This window comes from Centroberyx gerrardi, chromosome 11 (assembly GCF_048128805.1).
Source record: "Centroberyx gerrardi isolate f3 chromosome 11, fCenGer3.hap1.cur.20231027, whole genome shotgun sequence".
Lineage (NCBI taxonomy): Eukaryota > Metazoa > Chordata > Actinopteri > Beryciformes > Berycidae > Centroberyx > Centroberyx gerrardi.
The window spans coordinates 1,292,537-1,308,671 of NC_136007.1; the positions used below are offsets into that span (position 1 = coordinate 1,292,537).

At 43.4% G+C, this 16,135-nt stretch overlaps 3 protein-coding genes across 5 annotated transcripts in view; 1 reads left to right on the forward strand and 2 right to left on the reverse strand.

The window, feature by feature from the left end:
• Positions 1-39: 39 nt before the first annotated feature.
• LOC139914044 (uncharacterized) lies at positions 40-10,530 on the reverse strand. Of its 3 annotated transcripts, none has more exons than XM_071902238.2 (9): positions 10,473-10,530; positions 8,642-8,950; positions 7,877-7,933; positions 7,713-7,772; positions 5,936-5,964; positions 5,573-5,611; positions 5,023-5,445; positions 3,446-3,676; positions 40-497 (listed from the first exon to the last, which is right to left on the reverse strand). In XM_071902238.2, the coding sequence occupies exons 2-9, from the start codon at positions 8,946-8,948 to the stop codon at positions 246-248; spliced, it is 1,398 nt and encodes a 465-aa protein (XP_071758339.2). In that variant the 5' UTR covers positions 8,949-8,950; positions 10,473-10,530; the 3' UTR covers positions 40-245. The 3 variants fall into 3 exon arrangements, with proteins under 3 accessions (XP_071758339.2, XP_071758337.2, XP_071758338.2); XM_071902236.2 differs by having other exon boundaries at positions 7,838-7,933; XM_071902237.2 differs by lacking the exon at positions 5,573-5,611 and having other exon boundaries at positions 7,838-7,933.
• Positions 10,531-11,698: 1,168 nt separating this feature from the next.
• On the reverse strand, positions 11,699-15,452 carry rnasekb (ribonuclease, RNase K b). The gene is made up of 3 exons (XM_071902234.2): positions 15,272-15,452; positions 14,249-14,331; positions 11,699-13,264 (listed from the first exon to the last, which is right to left on the reverse strand). Exons 1-3 carry the CDS (start codon positions 15,347-15,349, stop codon positions 13,120-13,122), a joined length of 306 nt encoding a protein of 101 aa, XP_071758335.1. The 5' UTR covers positions 15,350-15,452; the 3' UTR covers positions 11,699-13,119.
• A 130-nt stretch (positions 15,453-15,582) lies between these two features.
• The window catches only part of bacc1 (BPTF associated chromatin complex component 1), a 6,137-nt gene continuing 5,584 nt past the window's right edge, over positions 15,583-16,135 (forward strand). The window contains exon 1 of the mRNA XM_071902232.2: positions 15,583-15,914. Within this exon, the coding sequence (XP_071758333.1) occupies positions 15,894-15,914 (21 nt within the window). The 5' untranslated portion in view covers positions 15,583-15,893. The remainder of the gene's footprint in view (positions 15,915-16,135) is intronic.

Genomic DNA, 16,135 nt, shown 5'->3' on the forward strand with positions numbered 1-16,135 from the left:
TTGAATATGAACACATGCAACTACAATTAATGATTTTTAAATGAGATAACAAAATTAGGTCAACAGTAGAATAAGCTTGAATTCCTAGATCACCAACATTACAACCAATAGTAAGGTCAAGGGTCAGAGGTCACAGCACCTTGTCCAAATATAAAACATATTTCTTTGATGCTAGAGTGATCATGCCTGATAGAGAGGTTAGGTAAAGAAATTAGAGCCAGAGGAATAGTGTTGTGAGTTTTATTTTACATCTTTGTAATGGCTGTAATCCTGTTCCCTTGTATTTCCACCTCTGCAGAAAGTGGCATTTTATCAAGGAGTCTGTCCTCAAAGTCGCCCCCCAGCCTGATGCCGAATGCCTTCGCCAGAAGTTCGGACGCCACAACGAGCGTCTTCAGCTGCTGGTCGAGCTCCGCCTCCAGCCTGGTCTCCATCTTGCTGGCCTTAATGATTCCTATGATCTCAACTGTCCCAGTCTGGACAGCAGCGGCCTCAACCTGCAGACAGATCAACGTTCATAATCACGTTAGGACATGCTTAAAATTATATTTAAAATCACCTGGTGAAAGTAATTGAATCGTTGACAGCTTATCAACCAGATAGGAAAGCGGGAGCAGAAATTGTTTTGTTGACCCCGCCATACTAACTCCTTCCGTTACACCTGAAACCCTTAAAGCTACAGAAGTGCCAATGCATTTCGATATGTCTCTTCAGGTGAACTATCCAGAAGTCTTTCTTCTTTGAGAGAAAGTTCTTTATTACCAGGCAGGAAAGATAACGTTACCATTATAAACTGTTGCTGCTATGTCACATCTCTCTTTATCAGCGGGCAAACAATGAAGTTTCCCTCCATCCCTATACGCTCCATCGCAAACCGACGGCTCAACATGTGACCGGCAGTTTAATTGGTACTTCTTAAAAAGTGCATCATTTAATAAAATAGAGATGGTAGGCACTTTCTCATTACTTTACATTACGTCATTTAGCAGACATTTTTGTCCAAAGCGACTTACAAAAAGTGCATTTTGTCAGCAGTAGTCATACCAACTGTATATCACAGTAGGAATAAGTAGTATTTGTAGAATCAGAGTTTTTTTTGTTAAGAGTAGATGCTGAAGAAGATCGTCACACGATAGGTTAATTCCAGTGGGTCCAGGTGTAACCTGAAGAGATGAAAGATGGGTAACGAGTCAGCCAGAAGGGCGGAGCTCGTTCCTCCATTGTGGTTCCAGGGAGGAGAAGAGTCTCGACTGGGATGAGCGACTTCTGAGTCACGTAGCGATGGAGAGGTGAGGCGACCTGCGAGGGGGGAGGAGCCGAGCGAACGAGGCAGAGTTTGGAACCTGAACAGAGATTGTAGATACAGAGGAGCAGTTTGATCTTAAATCTGATGCAGCAGAGATGGAAGCCAGTGAAGCGACCGGAAGAGGAGAGACGTGAGAGAGTTTTGGTTGGGTGAACGCCAGACGGGCTGCAGCGTTCTGAATGTGCCGTAAAGGTCTGATGGCAGAAGGTCACCCGGCCAGAAGAGGCCGCAGAGTCCAGGAGGGAGATGACAAGGGCCTGGACCAGCTTCCCTCATAAGGAACAGGCATATTTTTCGGATGTTATAGACGGAGAACCTACAGGAGCAGGTTGTCGCAGCAATGTAGGCAGAGCAGGACAGCTGGTGGTCCAGGATCACACCGAGGTTCTTGGCAGTCAGAGAGGGAAACACAGTGGTGTTGTCATGGTGATGGAGGTCTGTGTGAGAACAGTCTTTCCTCTTTCTCAGGGAGAAAGAGTAGCTCTGTCTGTCAAGATTGAGCTTGAGGTGGCGCACAGACATCGAAGCACTGATGTCTTTAAGAAATGCAGAGATGCGCCCATGAAGCAGTGACAGGAGAAGCCATGAGAGAAGATCACATGGCCGAGGGATTTAGTGTGCAGGAAGAACAGCAGGGGCCCCAGGACTGAACCCTGAGGGACACCGGTGTTATGAGTGCATGGTCTGGACTGAGATCCTCTCCATGAGACCTGGTCAAGGATGCGAACCACGAGTGTGCAGATCCTGTAATGCCAAGTTCAGATAGGATGGAGAGAAGGATTTGGTGTCAACTGTATGAAAAGCAGGAGGACAAGGACAGAAGAGAGGGATGACGCCTGACAAGGAGAGAAGACTGGTAGAGAGAGAAGCCTGGAAACTGGATTGAAGAGGGTCCATGAGGTTGTTCTGAGAGAGTTGGTTGGAAACTGCTCGCTCAAGGGTTTTGGATAGAAAGGAGAGAAGAGATACAGGTCTGTAGTTCTGGATAGCAGCAGGGTCAAAGGAGGGTTTCTTAAGAAGAGGCTTGACTCTGGCAGTCTGTAGAGCAGCTGGAACAAGGCCTGAGGACAGGGAGGAGTTGATAAGGGCAGTGAGGAAGGGAGTGATGTCGGTGGAGATGGTTTGGAGAAGAGTGGAAGGGAGAGGATCAAGGGGGCAGGTGGTGACATCTTCTGGGGAGAGGGGAGAGAAGGAAGCAAGCCCAGGGGCAAGGGGCAGAGAAGCAGGTTTGGAGTAAGGAATAGTGCTGATAGTGTCCGGATGATGGAAGGAACAGCTGATGTCCTCCACCTTCTTAGCAAAGTAGGTGACAAAATCATCAGCTGAGAGGGAGGAGGAGGGAAGAGAAGGTGGAAAACAGTTTACTGGGGTTGGAGGCGGAAGACTGGATTTCAGGATTTTCAGGAAGTCTGTGCTGTTGACACAGCAGAGGTGAAGTTGGAGAGGAGAAGGTGGGAGGCAGCGAGATCGTCAGGGCGCTGCGATTTTCTCCATTTCCTCTCAGCTGCCCGAAGCTTCTGTTCTATGAGTTCAGAGATTCAGACAGCCAAGGAGCAGGTGGAGAGGATCGAGCTGGTTTAGTGGTTAGTGGGCAGAGAGAGTCAAGAGACGAGGAAAGAGAGGATAGAAGAGTAGAGGAGGAGAGAGAGTAGAGGAGGAGAGAGAGTAGTGGAGGCCTCCTCAGTGGACAGGAGAGAGAACTGCTCGGCTGAGGGAAGCGAGGACGGGACAGCAGAAGAGAGCGAGGTAGGTGAGAGAGTTTTTAGGTTGTGCCGGGTGGTGACAGAGTGAGTGGGTGTTGAGTGGGAGGTGGGGGGTGAGATGGGAAGGGAGAAGGTTATAAAGTGATGGTCAGATACAGGAAGAGGGGTAACAGTAAGGTTGGAGGTGCAGCAGGATCTGGTGAAGATCAGGTCCAGCAGGTTCTTGCCTTGTGAGTGGGAGGAGATTTCAAATTAAACACAGATTTAACTAAAACAGAAAGTGCTGCTAGATCCCAACAAAATGTGCTCTAGTAAACCAAGCCCGAGATAAAACAGAAGATTCTACACTGCAGACTAAATGTGTACTGGTTTCAACACACAGTTAGTTCAACTTAACCATCCAGGTGTGACATCTCTTCAAGTCATGGATAGCTACCTTGTAAACTCTGGTCAGTCCGGTTGAATTCAGCGATACGGTTTCCATGTAGTGATTGGTCTTGACGTTGGTCACCCTGACAGAGTCTCCAACCACTGCTGGGCACTGATTGGCCCGATCGCCCCACAAGCAGATCCTGATGGAACCAGTGTCGTCCTGCAGGTGGAGATCCCTCCGCTGCGTCGTCCTCCTCCGTCCACCCTTCACCTTGATTTGACTGACCGGAGTCAACTGAACAAACCAACAACACAGAATGAAACAGTTTCCTTCCAAAGTGATATGTACACTGTTCGAAAGAAGTTACACCAACTTTCAGTTGATTGATGTCGCAAAATTGAAAATGGAGTATTTCATGTTTTTAAAGGATACTCGGTCACTTCAAGCTGCACTGGAGTTTTGCCAGTTTTTCCACCCACACACTAAGGTGGCTTTCACACCTACATTGTTTGGTGCGGACTTTGTAAAATTGTTCTGTGACGGTCAGATGACCGGAGTGAAAGGTAGGACCCAAATGCAGATCACACATAGGCAGGCAGGTAGGCGAACAAAAGGGTTTATTGCCACACAGGCAAAAAGACAGACAGGCAAAACACAGCTAAACTACAGATGAAAAATACTCAACAGTAGCGGCACAGGCAAAACAACAACTGAGCACAGAGACAGGGGAGAGCACAGACTAAATACATGAGGATAAATTACTAACAAGAGACAGCTGGGGAAACTGGACAATTGACCCAGGAAGTTGACAGGGAGAAAACGCACATGGGGAGACAAAAACAAAACATGGCATGGAGTAGCTGGAGCAGGCGTGACATGTTCGCCAAAAATTTCCAGTCTCGGTCCTCCTCCATTTGGGCTGTGGAGTGGATTATTTCTGGTGTGAAAACAAGAAGAAATGACCATATGTGCGCAGTGATTTGTTGGTTCACGCGTGTTGTTTTTGTCAAAATGACAGCAAAGAAGAAAGAGTTTACGACCCTAGCTTGGTCGGTATTGTAATGGCAAACCAGTAGCGACCGTGGAGTCAGTAACAATAAGTCAGTATATCATTGTAGCATTGCAGAGGATTATGTTATCAAATTAAAAGTCCTCCAGAATACTACAGGGTTGTTCAATGGTAAGGTGTACCATTATAATGTGAAAACACTCTCTGGGTGCCATCCTAGTTTGATTTTTTTGTGTTCCCGCCAAAATATCTCTCTAACAAGTCCACTTGATATTAGGCAATGTGAAACAAACCGGACCAATACAGTGTAACAACCTGGAGGACTCTGGTTTGGACGGTTGCAGTGTGAAAACGCCCTGAGAAGACATGTGGGACTTCTCCTCTTCAGTTACCTCCTGCTGCAGTTTGGTGGCGCCAATGTGCAAAATTACCAAGTGCCGCTTTCAAGTCATTGGTTTACAAAATAATAATACTGTTACAGATCAGATCCTCTATATATTAGATATGTTGAACATATAAATATTGTATATAAATTATAAACAATTTATAGAATATTTATTATATAAATATTGAAAGCTGGACTTTTTTTCAAAATTGATATGGAGCGTTTTCCAATTGAACCTTCTCTTACCTCTGTTATGGTTCCCTCGACACTCATTTCTGTTTTGTCATAAGAAGCTTCGGCTTCTTTAATGGACAAAACCGGTTTTTGGGGATCGACGATCATCCTGGCTTCCATCTCCAGCTCAGCAGGGACTTGGACGGCGGTGGTCTTTGACCTTATGCTCAGTTTGGTAACTTTCACTGTGTTGTCCTCTATGATTACTTCTCTGAACGAGTAGTAGCTTCCTTCCATAATTTCTTCATAGCGGTTCTTCCCATATACGACCACTTTGATACTAGCTGTCTCATCAGCAAACCCCAGAAAAAACATGACCTTTTTTTCCTTTTTCTGTGTTTGATAAGGGCGCAGCCCGGATTTCCGGACTACTTTCCCAACTATGGCTTGCTTGCCGAGATAACGGCTTTCTTTCAGATCGTAGATGGTTTTCCTCTGGAAACAAAATGGGAGAAAAGCCTCTGTATTAGCATCATCATTCCCAAACAAAAATGTCTAAATAAATCTGTAAAAAATTGCGAGACTGAGCTGTGAGTTTGAGATTGAAAGAAAAAGCACTTACCCATGATTTATAATTGCCCGGCGAAGGACGAGTATTCTCCTGCAAAGAACAAACCAGTTTGTTAATGTTAATCAATTAAAGCTGTAATTACTGGTAACCCTGTTGACATTTTGGAGCATTTTATATTGTAATGAAATGCCAATGTGTTACTAGAGCATAGTTTCATTTTCCTCTAATCAGCTGCAGAGAACTGCTGAGCAAGGTATATTTGAGATATTTCAATAGCTGAGATGTTTTCTATCATTATATTGAATAAAAAAATCTAAATATAGATACATTTAAAATAGTGCAAGCAGTTAAGACAGATCAAAAGATGAGGTGCTCATTTATCCACCTGATATGAGTTCAGTCCACAACCCCTACCTTGTCACTTTGACTCTTCTTCTGCTGGTCTTTAAAAGAAGACAGGAAGATGTTAGTCAGTGTTCCTTTCCTCTATATGAACAGTTTCAAAACATTTGTTCACTCATCCAATATCACTACTGATCTAATTGTTATGGAGGAATTGTGTTTAAAATGTTTAACTTGTGGGAACATGTCGTATGTTGTGGCCACAACTTACTAACCATCCTGTAACTGTCGTTCCCTCTTGAGCCAATCAATGTCATTTTGAGATGCATGATTCCCCAAAGTTTTGTCAAAATCCAATCAGCGTTGTCCGAGATATTGTGCCTGACAGACGATCCATAATCCCTCCCCCGATTTCATTGTGGGGGAAATGATGCATCCACAGAACTTGAATGGATAGCACGGTCCGTCCAGTGTTTGCCTTGGTAATTTGGATAGTACAGCATGAAATGGTGATTATGGAAGTCTGAGCATTAAGGCCGTAAAGTGTCACATCTGCTTGAGAACTGTGCGGATGAGTCTGTTGTACGAGTGCTTAGCAAACTGTTTGCGCCGAGTTTAACGTAGCATCATCAAAGATTGTGCTTCTCTCTCTAGCTCTTTTTGTCAAAATCAGCATGTTAGCAAACCTAGCTGGGAAGCATCATCAACTTAACTTAATACAGCCCCTTAAGTGCTATAAACTAACGTAGCTTAGCCTACATTTAGTGGAGAAGAACAGTTAGCATTCGCTAACTTCAAATAGCTAACGGGCATCAGCTGAAACAGATTAACTCAACTATAAACACTTCCACTAACTGCACAGATGTCAAAACTTTTGACGGACTGATAAAAACTTTTGACGGACTGATAAAGACGGACAGCAGGTGACAGAGCTCCACCTGGTGGAGGCAGAGGGAAACTTCATCCAGCTGCAGCGCTCTCCTTTGCTTCTTGCTGTAAAACCTCTCACCTCAGTGACTTGCCGTAATTAATTTGAATGGGAAAGACCGTTCTGCCCTTTCAAGTTCTGTGGATGAACCTCACCGCTGCTTTTCAAAACGACCCTGATTGGTCCAAGAGGAACTACAGCTGCAGTTACAAGTAGTTTGCAGGGTAAGAAATTAACATTTTTTGACCCCTTGATCTGAGTTTTAGAGGCATTTTGGCCCTTTCCAGGGGCAAATTTATTGAACTACAAAATAAAACATTTGCATCGCATATTGGCAAATAAACCCTCAGTTTGTAGCATTAAGATTAGCTTGAACTTCTGTCCCACAGCTGGAAACTGGCAGCCGGCCTTCCAGAAGACTCTCTGTCCAACCAGTCCATCTTCACCTCCTGTTGAGGTTTTGTTCTGGCTTTTGTTGCTGCAGTGGTCTGTGTTGGTCAGGGTTTCCTCCAGTGTTTCCTCCAGTGTTTCCTCCAGTGTTTTCTACAGCTTCAGGCTGTGAACTCACTTGTTTTCAGATAAATCAATGCTCTCCCTTTCTGTCCCAGAATGCACTGGAAAGAAAAATGTTTTGCTCCAAGCTGCTGTTAATTTCTGACCCTGGTAGAGTGATATTTATCGTCTACTGTTTGTTGTATGTCCTGCACTCTGTCAGTTTTGTTGTCCTGTACCATGTGTCAGTATGTACTGTAATGTCCTGTATATTTAAAGTATTTAAAAGATTTTTAAAAAATCCTGCCAGTGATCATTTTGCCATTTTTTTCAAATTGTGGATATCTTGCTTCTATCATTATTCATCCGTTATTATGTTAAAGGCCTGTGTGTGAGTGTGTGTGTGTGTGTGTGTGTGTGATAACCTACCAACAAACTCTCGCTCTTCATCCTCTGACTCTGATTCACTCACATATTTCCTCTTCTGCCCTGAAAATGAAATTTAAAAAGTTAAATTATCACTCACACACACACACACACACACACACACACACCTCTCCATCTTTCTGCATTGAGGTGTTTGGAGAACCTACCGGGCGTCTCTGTCTCCTTGGTTTCACACTCTGAATCGCTGAATTTCCTCTTCCATCCTGAACAAAATGAACAGGATCCTCATATTGTATAATATTGAAAATTATGACACATTTTAAAAAAAATTTTTTACTCTAAAATATTTATATATGAAAACATATTAATATATAGTGCTATATGTATATATATATATATATATATATATATATATATATATATATATATATATTTACTTATATTTCAGAAAATTTGGTGAATGCATGTTGAGAAAAGTTAAAGATAACAAGTGATTTTGATAAAAAAATTCCTTAAAGGAATAGTTCACCCAAAAATGAAAATTCAGTCATTATCTCCTCCCATGCAGCTGAAACTCCGGTGCAGTGTGTTAGACCAGACAGGTAGAAGCTTCTCCAAAACAGCTGAAGCTGCTGGGCCTGACCTGACTTCGCAGTTCAAAAAATAACAGAAAATAACCATAAAATGTCTCCTGAAGCCAAACGATCCCAAAGTGACTTGAGAAGGCATTTACACCGTTATTTAGCTGAAATCACCTCTAGAACGTGGAGAACTGCATGTTCCTCTAATTAGCAGAAACAAGACTTCCGGTTTGGCCGTTTAGCCTTCAAACTAAAAGCGCGAGATTTGAAAATAGGTAGAAATACTGTTTTAAACCAATTACTTTGTATTTAATCATCAAATTCAATAAGTGAGCACCAATTACTCACTTGTCGGTGCTGCTGTTATGGCATCAGATCTTAACGGCTTACCTTTGTCTTTCTCTTTTTGGTGTTTGTTCCTCAGTTTGTCCACAAAGGGGCGCAGTAGCTCCTGGACCGCATCGTCCCGTCTGGGAATCTCATCCAGGACTTTCTCCATTGCAAAGATGGACTCCTCTACTCCTAAGTGCTGGATGATTATTTGAGGCATCTCTTCTTTGGAGTTGTTGCTCTTTTTGACACTGTTTGGAATTTTGTCCAAACTGTGCAGCATCTTCTTGTACTCTCGCTTGCTCAGCTCCTCCATGATGGAGGTCAGCGCTCTCTTCCAGTCTTTCTCTGAAATGCTCCTTTCCATCTCTAAAACACAGAAAGAAAAGAGAGATGTTTAAAGTGAGAAACAGAAAGCTGAAGGAAGTGATGAAGCTAAACTCAGCAAGCAACAACAAAACACATAAATGACAAGTGAGGGAAATAAAATCCAATACAACGATGCATCAAGATTCATCTGAATTACACTGATGATTATTATTATTATAATAATTGAATAAATAATGTGTCATGTCAGGTTTCTAGCCTGGTCAGGACAGACATGTGAGTCAATATAGAGATATTAGAGGACTAATTTTGGATACTACTATTTTGGATGTTTTATTATTCAGTCCAGGTGTTGCCTGTATATACTGTGTATACATATATATATGTATATATATGTGTGTGTGTGTGTGTGTGTGTGTACATATATATATATATATATATATATATCTATATATATATAGATATATATATTTATATATGTATACATACTGTATATAACAATTACAATTTCCCATTTGGCAGACGCTTTTATCCAAAGCGACGTACACATGAGATTTTAATACAACACAAGCAGGGATCTGTTCAGGAGAACAGCGAGAGGAAGAGCCATGAAGATCAGATCTGGTCCGACAGGACAGAGGAGCCACGAGGCAGAGAGGCAGAGAAAGAGTTTTTTTTTTTTTTTACACAGTCCATCAGGTGAGAAGGTGTTTGCTAAAGAGCTGGGTCTTTAGCCTTGATACATATATACTGTATATGTAGGCCTATATATCATCTAGTCAGTTTTTAAATACTCAACTGGCTGGATAACCTAGTCATATATTTAGACCTGTTTATACTCTGGTGCAATATTCTCCTTTCTTTGTCTTTCTCTCCACTACTGATTTGCATAGATTCCCATCAGTGACGTTACAACAGAGATCCATGCACCATGTGCATACTGTAGCTAAGCATCCTATTTACATTAGTAAGGCCTTTTACCTCTTTATATAAGAATAAGAATAGTTCATAAAAGAGAAAAAGATTTCTACTTAAGAAAGAGAGAGAAAGAAAGAGAGAAAGAAAGAGAGAGAGAGAGAGAGAGAGAGAGAGAGAGAGAGAGAGAGAGAGAGAGAGAGCTTTAATGCATTAAAGTGTGAAGAAAGAGAAGAAGATGGACGATATAAAGTTAATCATAAGTGTAAAAGCTGTCAGCTGCGCGTCCGTCCCGCGGTCTGGACGGTGAGAAAAGGGGTGTAGGACGGACGCCCCGGGCAGGGCGGGGGGGGGGGTGAATAGGGGGTGTTTCTACTGGTTTCTACTGTCTCTACTGCTGACAGAAACCTGTTCAACACTCATCTCTCTCTTTCTGTTCTATTTTCTACTGAGTGAAACCAGACTGAAACTAAAGCTGCTCATGTTGCTGAAGATCCTGAAGAGACGACAGAGTCAACACAACACACAGCCAAGTCCCAGACAAGACTACAGATGTACAGATCGTTTCTCAATGTAGTTGTAAGTCAAAAATATTAAAATAGAGCAGATTCACAATCATATCATATTGGTAAATAAAACAGTGACTCACTGCAGGCTGCTTTCAGGCGCGAAGATCCTCCGTCGATTCAAATTTGCCGCCAAGAGCCGCTGTGTTTTGGTTTTTATCATCCAACAGTTTCACTTTCCCTTCGTCATCAGTCAGCTGACCGGAGGAGAACACGGCGGGTTCCATTATCGGACACACGCAGTAGCGCCACTGCTCCTGGTGCTGGTGTTTTTAGAAGTCACTTCCCGCTAGATTTTATTTTAATTAATAAAACAAACACGAAAAAATCCCCCAAACCAAACAAATTAAAAAACAGGCTCTTTTTTATGAAAGTAGAATGTAGTAAGTAGAAAGAAGGAAGTCTGTTTTCACCATGAGGATTAATCATTATTCACTTCATCAAATGTACAGATCTGTCTGTTCCAGCACTTCCAAAGTACACTTAGTAAAATGAATCCTTTTTTGTTTTATTAATGATTAACAGGTTAAATGTCGCTGACCTCAGTCATGATGAAATATTTGAGGCAAAACCAAACTTTCTTCCAGCAAATAATATTTTCAAAGATATTCCAAAAAGGAAGACAGAGGGAATTAAACTGAAATAAGAGACGAAAACAGTAATATCACTGATATTAACGATGGTAAATCAATACAACAGCAGCCGTTACCGTGGAAACACTTCAGTCTAATCAGGATTATTAGCTGATGAACCAGAACTAACTGTATTTTCATCCAACCAACGATTTGAGGAATAAATATGATTTCTCTTTTATTCAGTTTGAAATATCTGTGGAGAAACTGAGAGCTTGGAACTAAAAACTCCTTTTTAATCAAAATTCTCAAAAGTAATTCACATATTCATGATGTTTGAATGTTGCTTTATGCCTCTGCAAGAACCTTTAGTGGTTAAATATTACAGAGATATGAAGTTCACAACAGTTTCTGCAGATGGATGTGAATCTGTCAGCTTCACTCCACCAGACTGAACTTCTGTTTATTAGGTCAAAGTCTGAGCTGATAACATTTTGCTGATGAATGTTTTCCTGGGATCTGATCAGTCACATGTCATGTAAACTGAAGAACATCAAGAGAAACATCAGCAGCTTCTACTCTGCTTTCTTTTAAGTTATTTCTCATAATTTCCCATCATTCTCACAGATTTACTTTGTTTTTCTTTTCTGTTACTCTTTTCCCTCTAAAGCAATTTGAGCTCGATCCTCATGCAAATTAATAAAACATTTCAGCAAATCATGACAGTGATCTTCTCATATTTCCACACCCACTTTATTGCAGGAACATCCACAATAAAACCACATGAAACACTTCCTGGTTTCTCCCACATTAATGGAACTGAGCGTGTGCAGACCGGACGCAGTTTAGATTTACAGCAGCGACGCCTCGACTTCTGCTGCTTTCCTTCACCAGGTAAAACAGCCTGTTAGCGCTGTTAGCATTCCTTATTACAACCAATGGGAACCGCTAGCCGCAAGCTAGAGTGACAGAGGAACCTCTCTTCTCTTTCCTCAATGAAAACCCACGAAGGAAGAGAGAGAGGAGCAGAACAGACTGATGAACTGTGAAGGTGAAGCGGATAAATAAAGGTTTAAAACACAGAACTAGAATGGATAGAACGGTTCTTCCACTGTTTATCAAGATAATTTGTCTAGTTCAGCATAAAATGCTCAATCAATTTTAAGTGTTGGTTGCCATGGTGACAACACAGTCTGGACATTAAGGTGTAAAGTCTGTCTCACTGTGAGAACTGAGCAGATGAGTCTGTTAGCAAACTGTCAGAACTCAACCGGAAGCTAACGTTAGCGACGAGGCTAACGTAGCTTCATCACAGACTGTACTTCTCTCTCTAGCTCTTCTAGTCAACATTAGCATGTTAGCAATCCATGGCAGCAAGGAGACAGAGAAGCTGCTTTGGTTCTTGCTGTAAAACCTCTCAGCTCAGTGACTTGCTGCGAGTCTCTTTATACAGAAGCTAGTCCGACGGGTCACAGCAAGATGGCCGCCGCTCCGACCGCCCAGGAATGACCGTTCTATCTGTTCTAGCTCTGTGGTTTAAACCCGAGGCTGGACCGGTGAAGGAAGAGAAGTCGTTGCTTCACAGAAACATCAGTCAGATTCTCCTCAGATGTTTCTGTGAAGCAGCTGATGAGACACTGAGCTTTGTTCTGTTCATATAAATATGATTAAATAAAAGAGTTTGACTGAAGAAACAACATGCAGGAGTCTCAATAGAAACCGCTCAGAGGAATGATGGAGTTCATACAACAACAACAACAACAACAACAACAACACACTTCACTACACAAACACTCCAAATAATAAATAATGATTTTCCCTTCAACCCAGACTGGAGCAGCAGCTCGATATTCATCTGGACGAACGGTCGGCTCCTGCGACCTCGGCTGCTGATTGGTCAGTTATAAAGGAAGTTGTGTAACATCGGAACATCGGAACAGAACGTCTATTGACAGAAAATTACGTAACATCTCCTCCAGACGCCTCGGGTCACTGACGTCTAGGTCTTCTGGGGTCGGGGTAGGGGTCAGGGTGCAGGTTGGGGTTAGGTTGGGGTCGGGGGTCGGGCTGGGGGTCAGGGGTCGGGGGTCGGGCTGGGGGTCAGGGGTCGGGCTGGGGGTCAGGGGTCAGGGGTCGGGCTGGGGCGTCCCTCCAGGTTCTATGTGACCATGTACTCCTGGCGCTTGTTGAGCCGGACCTGGCAGAGCGACACGGCGCCCACCGCCACGTAGACCGCCGCCGCGATGAAGCAGTTGATGCCGACCTGATTATACAGACTGTAGATGTTCTGAGGAGGATTTTTACTGTGGAGACACAGAGAGGAGAGACGGGTCAGCTGTCTGTCTGTCTGTCTGTCTGTCTGTCTGTCTGTCTGTCTGTCTGTCTGTTTAGTGGCAGCATGAAGGAAGCTGCTGTCCCCCCCCCCCCCGCCCCAACCCCCCCCCCAAACAAATCCATAACTAAAGATGGCGGCTCCGACAACATAAAACATTAAGAATCAGACTTCCAGGTTTATGCAGCTGCAGAACTTTGTTATTAACGACGACATCAACCGTCTGCTAGTTTTAATAATACAATTGAAATAATTTAATAACATGATATTGTCAGATACATAACCGTCAGCTCCCTACTGTGAACTGCATGATGACATCACTGCTGACAGTTACCACGGCAGTAAAGCGTGTGGGACTGCTGTAAAGCAGACTGGTGTCGAGTGTCTCCGCGGTTCGTTCTGAACGAGCCTCAGAAAGAGGAAACGAGACGGTTTCTGTGACAGCAAAGTCCTGTGAAACACACTTTAACACTCTGTGTTGTTAACGATTGGTCGGTGTTCCTAAATATGAAATGTAAATGATAATATGCATGTCAGAACTTTAGATACGACAACTGCCAAATTCCTGCCATGCCGGAGCTGCAGGGGTTTTACTGCAGTCGCCTCCTTGCACAAAACATCTTCCGACATGAATCTAGCCGTGTTTCCATGAGCTTCAGTAACTTCAGTAACTTCAGTAACTTCAGCTCGTATGACGGAGGGCTGGCAGCTGTCGGCTGTGATGAAACGCAGCGAACACGAAGAGGCGCCGCCTGCTGCAGAGCGTCGCCCCGAGCTGCGAGGAGACGCCTCGGAGGCTCTCTGAGAACCGACTGAAATGAATTCAACGGCTAAGAACCGACAGCCGTACGGTTTGTCCGGGAGCGCGTCTGCGATTCTGCTCCGACCAATCGGGAAGCGGCGCCCTTTACATGTGACCCGGCTGTAAAGTGTCCCGCGTGTGGAGGAGACTCACTCGTTGCGGATGTCCTCCTCGGTGAACGGGACGTCCTCGATCAGCACGGCCGACTTGGCGCTGAAGAAGATTCCCAGCATGACCTGCAGCAGAGGGGGGGGGGGGGGGGGTCAAAAGGTTAAAGAGGCACCAAGTCATCTGTGACATCATCAACCTCCAGCAGCGAGCAGCAAGATGTACAACAGACAACTTCTCTGCTTCTCTATCAGTACTGATCAATAACCTGATCAACCTGCAGATATATGATGTCATCCTGGCCCTCACACTAAACTTCCTTTCTTCTTTACTGAACACTTGTCATGTACAACAGAGGCACGTTTTGCATCAGAGGCACTTCATAAACTTACATATTGATCAGTGTATAGGCCTATACACTGTATATATTTATATAAAACATAAAACAATGTAAAAATAAGTACAAACAGAAGCAAACTGACAATGACAGGATCATCAGGTTAGATAGAGCTCGGTCTTCCAGGTTTCTGTTTGGGGATTTGGTCTCGGCTCTAAACTAAAGGATCAGATTCTGCTAAAATATATACTGGATGAACTTCATGACGTCAGTAATCAATCCATATTAATATGAAGCTGCAGTGGATCGATGCTTCATTCATTAAGATAAACACCAAACTTCAGCCGGCTACATGACGTTATAAAGACACACATGTCCAATACTGGCTCATTGATAATACTGTATTGATTACACAAGACAGATATCCGTATCGATGATAAACCAGTACTGTTAGCTAGGCCCGGGCTCCGACTATTTCCTGGACGGAGGAAGTTCCACTGCAGGACTAAATGGTTTGGACTGATATTTCCATCTCATACTGCAGCGTTGGTTTTTATCTCAAAGACGCTTTTATTAATTTCAGCAAGCAAGTGTAAATATCACTAACTATGTCAGCAAAACCAGGAAAACACGATATTGCTTTAAAACCGTCGACGTCCCCACGAATAAATACATCTGCCCGCTCCAGGAATTAGTCCGCTCCCTGTCAGGACATAATCCGTGTTTCTTACCAGCATGATCACTCCCCAGATGCTGATCACTATCCCGCACGCCGCCATCTTCGGGCCGCAAAACAGAAGCGACGGCATCTCTGTCTGATTCTCTATCAGATTCTACTAATGTTTAAATTCACTGATCTGAGAAATGTCGTTTCGTCGAAGGACGACGCTCCGAGCAGCTGGCAGTTGATCACTCGGTAATCCTCGGTACAATTCGGCAACGACCGTCGCCTGCGGGGCTGCAGCGAGGGAACCAATCAAAATGTCTACTGAAACACGCCCCGCCTTTTCCTCTCACACTGACCAATGGGATTCAACCCTTAAACTCGCGCAACATTCCCTTTATCCCCTCTGCCTTTGCACATATTGCGTTTATTTTATGATATTTAAGTAATATTTCCCCCCAGATGTAATGTTACAAACTGCACTAAATTAAAGCAATTCACAGTTTCCACCTTGGATCGTATCTTTCGACGCTTTGGCTGTTGTAGACTCTCAGTCTATATGGAAGCCCGCTAACGTTAGCTAGGGAAGCTAACTTCAGCTAGCAGCTAGCAGCTAGCTGGTGTATTGTTGTTGTTTTGAGTGACGAACAAGAGAAGAGTTTGAAACCAGCTGCAACATTTCTTCAGAAATGACTTCTGCCTCTGCTAAGGTAACTTCTTATCTGCTCAGCACGTTGTGCGCATGAACATGATCTAAGTTGTTTCTAGCCTCGAGACGTTACGTTCTCTTGCACGGAGAGAAATACACACAAAACTCCATTCAAAAATCAGCTAACTTATGTGGCCGTGGTCGACGCCATAAATACATATCTCCTATAACATGATTTTAGATCTTTTCTGAACTGTTATGTTCCACTGGTAAATTCGGCAT

What these genes read in the sequence shown, in the direction of transcription:
- rnasekb (XM_071902234.2), bottom strand. Translation starts at nt 15,349, where the DNA reads ATGCCGTCGCTTCTGTTTTGCGGCCCGAAGATGGCGGCGTGCGGGATA. An exon ending in TCTGGGGAGTGATCATGCTG is followed by an intron (nt 14,332 to 15,271) that starts GTAAGAAACACG and finishes CCTCTGCTGCAG; the next exon opens with GTCATGCTGGGAATCTTCTT. An exon ending in GAGGAGGACATCCGCAACGA is followed by an intron (nt 13,265 to 14,248) that starts GTGAGTCTCCTC and finishes GTGTCTCCACAG; the next exon opens with TAAAAATCCTCCTCAGAACA.
- LOC139914044 (XM_071902236.2), bottom strand. Translation starts at nt 8,948, where the DNA reads ATGGAAAGGAGCATTTCAGAGAAAGACTGGAAGAGAGCGCTGACCTCC. An exon ending in TGAAGAGCGAGAGTTTGTTG is followed by an intron (nt 5,965 to 7,712) that starts GTAGGTTATCAC and finishes CTTCTTTTAAAG; the next exon opens with ACCAGCAGAAGAAGAGTCAA. An exon ending in TCGAGGGAACCATAACAGAG is followed by an intron (nt 3,677 to 5,022) that starts GTAAGAGAAGGT and finishes TGGTTTGTTCAG; the next exon opens with TTGACTCCGGTCAGTCAAAT.